General features: G+C 48.6%; 1 protein-coding gene across 6 annotated transcripts in view; it reads right to left on the bottom strand.

Moving 5' to 3' along the window:
* The window catches only part of SH3BP4 (SH3 domain binding protein 4), a 102,445-nt gene that overhangs the window by 11,827 nt on the left and 82,673 nt on the right, over window positions 1–7,945 (bottom strand). For all 6 annotated transcript variants that reach the window (XM_023228763.1, XM_031936549.1, XM_031936550.1 and 3 more), the window contains one exon: window positions 456–2,815. In XM_023228763.1, coding sequence (XP_023084531.1) covers window positions 456–2,815 — 2,360 coding nt within the window. The remainder of the gene's footprint in view (window positions 1–455; window positions 2,816–7,945) is intronic.

Raw genomic sequence — 7,945 nt, 5'->3', positions numbered from 1 at the left:
AGCGGGACATCAGCCTCAGACACTGTCGTGGTGACTTACGACACCACAGCCCATGCCCAGGTATATTGGGAAGGTGAAAGGCTGTGCTGAGCCGCACCTATTTCAGGCAGTGGGACATCAGCCTCAGACACTGTCCCGGTGACTTACGACACCACAGCCCATGCCCAGGCATATTGGGAAGGCGAAAGGCTGTGCTGAGCCGCACCTACTTCAGGCAGCGGGACATCAGCCTCAGACATTGTCGTGGTGACTTACGACACCACAACCCACGCCCAGGCATATTGGGAAGGCGAAAGGCTGTGCTGAGCCGCACCTATCCCAGGCAGCGGGACATCAGCCTCAGACACTGTCCTGGTGACTTACGACACCACAGCCCATGCCCATGTGCACTGGGAAGGCGGAAGGGCTTTGCTGAGCCGCACCCCTAACCTCCCAGGCACCTGCTGAGCACTCACCATCACAAGCTCCTTCTGGAAGGACTTCCGGTCTTTGTTCTCCGTGTTGTTACAGTCCTCCTTCAGCTTTTCCAGGACGGACGCCACCCGTTCGGGCTCACTATCCAGCTCTGCCCGGCAGAAAAAGGTGAGTGGCAGGTTCACGTAGCCCAGGGCGTCGGCGAAGGAGCGCCAGCTGCTGATGTTCTCCATGAGCAGGGTCCTCACGGAGGCATAGATGTAGGTGAGGAACTTGCAGGGCCGCAGGATCTGCTCCAGCAGCACCGAGGTGCTCAGCTCGGGGCCTGAGCACAGGCTGGGCCGGGCCCTGCCGACCACCAGCACGTTCTTGGCGTGCACGAGGCCCACCCTGCCCTGGTAGTAGCCGATGTACCACTCCTTGGTCCACAGCTGGCCCCGGAGCCTGACCCGCTCCTCGCTGAGCAGGGCGATCCCGTCGCCCTTCTTGTACTCCAGCAGGTAGTGGTTCTTGTTCTGCCGCACCACAGTCTTGAGCAACTTACCAAACTTGAGGTTGGACACCGGGCGGTCCTGGAAAGTCGGGTACTTTGTAGTGGTGGCAAACGGGGACAGGATGATTTTCCCGACTTCGTTCTTCTTGAGAAACCTCCTTTGCCCGGAAGGCTTGATGGCACTTTTAGGGGGTGGCTGAGGCGTCTGGACGCAAAACTGGGTGAGGATGGCCTCCTGGTCGTCCTTCACCTGAACCCGCAGCGTGAAGTCAGAGAGCTCGTTGGGGTTCTGGGAGGTGATGGGGAAGATCAGGCGGCTCACCTTGCCCAGCTTCAGCTGGAATCCTCGCACCACTTTGGCCTGCTCGCTGGCTTTGACCTCGTAATTTGTCATATTGGAAAACATACAGACCTTGAGATCCTGGGGTCTGGATAAAACGAACTGGTGCTTGCCCCATAGCTGCAGGGCCACCGGGGCAGGGTTGGGGGTCTGGCGTGTGACCTCGCTGACCAGGAGTGTCTTTGGGGCACAGTCATGCCCAAAAATGGTCACTACCGTCTTGAAGGATGGGTGGATGTGTTTGGGGCCGTAGAGACCCACTGTGACTTTTTTATGGATGAAGTCCCACACGGTGGAAGGGTAGAGGATGCTTGGGCCGTGGGCAACGATAGCCACGTACATACAGGGCTCCAGGTTGTGCAGCTGTGCCTGGACCGTGTCCCCACAGCTGCAGTTAAGCGGGACGGAGACATATGGCCCTTCCTTTGAGTCACTCCTCAGGCACTGGAGGCCCACTGTGCTTTTGCTAAAAAGGTCATTTTTTATCTCTGCTGACACTTTCATCTCCAAGATGATAGAGGTTTTCACTTCCAGGTTGCTCAGCTTGACCTCCAGCACGGGGCTGATGCTGCAGGACCTGTCACTGTTGAGCTCCAGCGGGGGGTCCAGCAGGGCTTTCATGGAGATCTGCTGGGTCTCCCCAGGGGCGACGTGGCCCTCGGGCACATGGATGCTGATGCTGGTGTCGGGAAGCTGCACAGCACCCCCAGAGCTATCCAGCTTGCACACGACGTTTGTCTCCACGGCTTGGGTCTGACCCCAACCAGGGCTTTGGCCAAGCAAATCCAGGTCATGGCAAGACCGGGCCAGCTTCCGGTGGTTTAGCCAGGCAGTTCGAAAATCCTCCCGGCTCTGAAACTGCTCAGGGGCAGGTGATTTCAAGCCGGTGAAGAAACTTGACGATGTGGGAGCGTCGGACTTGGCTTGGAGGACGGAGAGTTCCGAGAGACTGTAGGAGCGCTTGCTCCTGAAGAAGGGGTTGTCCCGCCTGACCGGCGGCTCTGCGTGGAGCCCGTTTGTGACTGGAAGCTCGTCGAAGATGTTGCCAGTGCTATTCGTGGTGGCTGAGCTGGATTCAGTGAAGGAGGATGTGCCTGTGTCAAAAAGGAGCAAATCCACGGTACTTTTGGGATTCAGCTCATCCAGGCTGGGCGTGACGGGCACGTTCCCATTCAGAAACGGGTTGGTCTGGACCCCGTTCCAGAAAGGGTTATTACTGTATGTTCTGCCTGGTACTTTTTTGTCATCCGTCCAACCCCCGAGCAGATCCAGCTCCTTGGCTACCTCGTCTGGGCTGTCTGGGAGATTGTCAATCATGCCGCTGTCACTCAGCGTTGAGTTCCGGTAGTTCAAGGGCTGCACGTAGGAGGAGGGGATGTAGCCCATTTCGGTGGTGTTGTGTGCGTACCACCACTCACCGCCAGATGTGTCCAAGACGTAGAGATGGTCACCCTTGGAGAACTTCAGTGTGGTGAAGTTGGTGGGGCAATAGTCCTTGATTGCAATCACTTCCTTCGCATTTCCAAAAGGTGTGGGGTTGTCTACTAGCAAGGCACTGGGAGAAGGCACTGTGCAAAACACAAAGAAAACAGACAGTGAGGGCAAGGCCGGTGGTGCATCCAGAGTGCTTCCCAAAGGAGGGAGGAAGGTGGTAAACCAGACAGGTGGACAATAACCCAGGCAAGTCACCAACAGAAACAAACCAAAGTGAAATTCGGTACGTAATTTACCTGGCCAATGAACTGGTTACTGAGAACACCATTGCTACTTGGTCACTTTCAAAATCGACAGCCTATGCCTGGCAGAAGGACCACAGAGGAGCCTCTCCATCACTCACAGAAAAGCAAATCAGTGCAATGGAATATTTAACATGCCCTACGCCCTAAACATCTCATTTTGGGCAACTTTCACTTCTTAAAAGAACTGCTACTAGATACAAAGAGAAACTGAACGTGATTTACTTACAAAACAAGGTGACATGATGAGTTAGGTGACCACTGCATGTGACCAGGGACTGGAAATGAACAGTCTCCCAAAACTCCCACAATGACATGTTTGAGCTGATTCCAAGCTCTGCCTCTCGATGGAAAGGTTCCCTCAACCTGCTTCTTACATTTCCAAGCTCAACCTGTTCCTCATCCAACTGTTTCCTCAGATAAAGTATGAATTCTGAAGTCAGTTCTTTCCAACCTCTTTTATTCTTATTTTACGTATTTACTTATTTATGAGACAGTGTCTCGCTCCACCACCCAGGCTGGAGTGTAGTGGCATGATCTCAGCTTACTGCAATCTCAGCCACTTAGGTTCAAGCGATTCTCCTGCCTCAGCCTCCAAAGTAGCCAAGATTACAGGTGTGTGCCACCATGTCTGGCTAATCTTTGTATTTTTAGTAGAAATGGGGTTTCACCATGTTGACCAGGCTGGTCTCGAACTCCTGACCTCAAATGATCCTCCTGCCTCAGGCTCCCAAAATGCTGGGATTACAGGCATGAGCCACCGCGCCCGGCCCAACCTCTTTTAAATTATCATTCAAAATCACAACATGAAAATAGACCGTTCACATACCTCGAAAATGAGAGATTACACCTAGTCATAGCTCATACTATCATTGAACAAGTGTTGAAGCAGTCTGAAAAATTCCAACCCTTTAAAAAGTGAATCAAGTTAATTTATGGTTCCTGCCATTAAACTCTGTATGTTACCAATGCAGACAGCAACTGAAACAGCAAAAATAAGTCAGTTAAACAAGTGGTGTGTTTTGAAAAATAATGGATATGATTAAATATCCAAGTGTTTTCTCTCCTCATACATGAGAAGGTATATTCAGAAGATGAAGAACATTCTTTCTGAAGAAAATAAGCACATACACTTCTCCCTAGGACTCCCCTCCCCCACCTCCTAAACTGCCTCACTTCGGGAGTCTGCTGACATTCTGGCTTCCTGTAATAAACAATAGAAAGAAAGAAAGGAAACGTTTCTTTTTCTTTTTCTTTCGTTTTTTTTTTTTTTTTAAGTTGCCAGAGCCAATGACCAAAGCAAGGAATCCATTTTTAGGTGAACTAAACCTACATCTTTTCTAATATGATTAAGTCCACAGTCATTGTATTCTATCAAATTGCCACCCCCCCCCCCCCCCCCCCCCCCCAGAAAAAATCACCTGCCAGTTTCCTTTTCCTTTGAAAGGAAATAATCACACTTCCTTGGGAAAGTGTTAGGAAATCAGGTAGACAGTTTCTATTCATTTACATGAACTGGGTCACAGAGATGCGCTTGGCTGGGAGCATCCCTGGGCCTTGAAGCCCCACCTACCTCTTCCTGTGAAATTACAGCAGGTGGTCTATCTGGGTGTCTCAGAGAACCCGGCTCTGGGATCACTGAACCAAGACTTGAATGGAGCCCTTAGAAACTGTGTGATCTCCAGAGCCTAAGACTCTACTCATGGTGGAGAAAAAGTATATTTCCTCAATGAGCTTTGGAGAGGATAAAACGCAAAGATGTAGATAAGGCACTTGTCATAATATTGCTTGTACCAACTTGAAGAGGCACAGGATGTTATGTAAAATAGACATCTCCTGGCCCCAGTGTTATCTTCTTCCATAGCTCTTATCACCAACCACTACATCATGTACCTGATGGGGTTCAGAACATGCTACCCCAAAATATAGTACCATGCATATTTTAAGCAGGAGGAATTTGAGAAACAGCAGGTGCAGGAAGAACTCCCTGCCCACCCCCTGAAGCAGGTCATAGACTCTCAAGTGGGAGGGGCCCTCACTGTATGTGGGGGACAGCGCATCCTATCTCCAAGGACACAGGGAATCTGCAATGCCCAGGCCTTGCTGTCCTCTGGCTCATGACACTTGCTCATGCTTTTTTTTTATCCCATCACATTTTTTCCAGGACTCTCCACACCTCATTGAATCCCTCAGGTTTAACTACTTCTTTAAATCTTCATTTCCTTATGAAGAAATGTCTGCAATATACATAAAACATAGATTAAGTCAGTGTGCATGCTTTTCTCTTATTAATGTCTTTCGTTAAAGGGGCCCAAGCCAAGAACTCGGAATTTTTCCTTCTCTTCTCTACATACCTTACATATATATATATATACACACACATACACACACACACACACACACACAAATAAAATATATATATGAAAAATAAAATTTTTTTTTTTTTTCAGGAGGGGAGCCTCCATCTCCCCATTAGGATATTAGCACCATTAGAGCCTGTTTTGTTTGCTGTTGTATCCCTGGGCCTCGTACAAGGCCTGGCACAGAGCAGGGGCTCAGTGAGTATTTGTGGAATGAATGATCATCGTGCGTGCATAAATGACACAGAGAAGCCACAATCTGTGTTATTGGATCCTGGTGTTGGTCAAAGCAGTGTCTGAATTCCCCTTGGCTATGCTCTTGTGCTCTAAAAAAATTATAAAACCGATAAATTATTTAATATGAGATGGGAGTGAACCAAAACCTGTGAAAGAAAATGGTTTTGATGGAGAAGCGGGAAGAAGTGATGTGGGTCAGGCTGAGGCCAGAGGATACAGAAGCTCTTCTCCCCTATTTCTGCTTGCTAGTCATGATCTCCAGGAATATCAACCGTTTTGTCTCCTTGACACATCTACTGGAAATGTCACATAAAGATGAAAACTAAATGGAAATTAAATAAAGCTTGCCGGCCATCAAAATCTTGCCAGAATCCCTCAAAGGTTATGTCCTTATTATGCTCCCCCAGAATAATTTCCTTATAGTAGTTTCAAAACTAAGAAACCAAAGCAATCAAGCATGCTTTGTGCACAGCCTAGAATGTATCAACGAGAATTATCACTCAATTTCATCCAACTGAAGAATGAAGAATGGTTTCGCTTAAAATTCCCAGCACTCTCCTTGGAAGAGAAGTCGTCACAGATTTCACTCAAGGAATCAGGCTCACCCAAGGGAAACCACCCCACTCTCCCTTTCCAGAACCCCAGGAAGGTGGACTGTTGTGTGATTCCCCCTTCTAGATGAGGCCCTCCATCAGTCAACTGCCACCAAGCAGCTGGAGACCCTGGGGAAGGGCTTCCATCCCATCAAATGCCAGAGAATCCCTATCGAATTACATCTTCATGAATTCTGAGGAGCGTTACGCAGATTCACAGCCGCCTTGATTTTAATACAAAAAAATCTCCCTGGGTTTTAGGAAGTTCAATGTACTGAATAATACATTTCCTATCCCTCTGCCTACGTTCTTCTGCAGGCAAAACATTCATCAGAGCAGAAGTTTCCACGGCAGATATTTTGGCTGAAATAAATTCCCACCTTGGAGTCTGTCTATCACCGGGATGTGCGTGAAGCTTCTGGCTGGCACGCTGCCTGGGTCACATGTGGTTCCTTGGAGGTAGACTCCCCAGGATCTCTGGGCGAGACTGGAGATCCCACGGTTCTGTCAACCTCAGATTCTCAAAACACCCTCCTCCTCACGTTCGAGGCTGTCTTGTTCGTCTTCCTCCTCTGAATTCGGGAGTCTTTTAGGGATAACAGCCAATATTTCCTCCAGAGCACTGTCATTATTATTATTATTATTATTATTATTATTATTATTATTATTAATTTATTTATTTTTGAGACAGAGTCTCAGAGTGCAGTGACGTGACCTCAGCTCACGGCAACTGCTGCCTCCTGGGTTCAAGTGATTCTCCTGTCTCAGCCTCCTGAGTAGCTGGGATTACAGGTACATTCCACCATGCCTGGCTAATTTTTGGTATTTTTAGTAGAGATGGGGTTTCACCATGTTGGCCAGGCTGGTCTCGAACTCCTGACCTGGTGATCTGCCTGCCTCGGCCTCCTAAAGTGCTGGGATTACAGGTGTGAGCCACTGTGCCCGGCCCGCTATCATTATTTTTAAAAATTCACCTCACTTTAAGACTCTGCCTTCCTCACTGTAACACTCTGCCCAAATCACACAATTTATGCTCCCTAGTCCTAGCTTTGACTCTGAGTTGGGCCACAAAGTAAAAAAAAACAATGTCCATGAACAGAATCTGAAAAATAAATGCTTCAGTTATTTATGGCAACACCCAATCACTGTTGCTCTCTTATTAATAACATCTCATACTGGCTAGCCTTTTATTTTAAAGAACATTTACAGCAATGCTCAGGGATGCCAGCATCAATCAGAGGCAGGGAGAAGACGTTTGGGATAAAGGGTAAGGAGAAGCTACTCAATCAGGCAGATACAAACACAGTGCGTATAATTTCTAGTACATCAGGATAGAGGATTACAACTTTATCTGGGGGATAGCGGTTTAGTTCAAGAAACATTTACTTAGCACTGACTTTAGGCCGGGGCTGAGGATACAAAGGTCAAAGTCAAGTTCCTACTTTTCAGCCGTGCTCCAGGCAAGACAATTTCAACAGCTAAGAGAAAGCCAAGGGATGATGATATTGATGATGATGGTGCCGTCACTGCAGCTGCCACGCCCTGAGGGAGCACGTTGAGAGAGACTGAATGTGGCCTAGGTTGGGGCAGATGTCCAGGAAGAAAATGCCCTACTGCTATCAACCTTGGTGTCCAAAAGATAGGTCTTCTCATGAACTCAATTTTATGAGGCCACTGGAGAAACCCGGAGACCCAGGGTTATTAAACCTTAGGACTACCTTCTAGAACAGGGGTTGGTAAAGCACGGCCCTGGGGCCACATGGGGTTGTCTA

Source organism: Piliocolobus tephrosceles, chromosome 11 (assembly GCF_002776525.5).
Source record: "Piliocolobus tephrosceles isolate RC106 chromosome 11, ASM277652v3, whole genome shotgun sequence".
NCBI classification, from domain to species: Eukaryota; Metazoa; Chordata; class Mammalia; order Primates; family Cercopithecidae; genus Piliocolobus; species Piliocolobus tephrosceles.
This window is presented reverse-complemented; position numbering and strand designations above follow the sequence as displayed.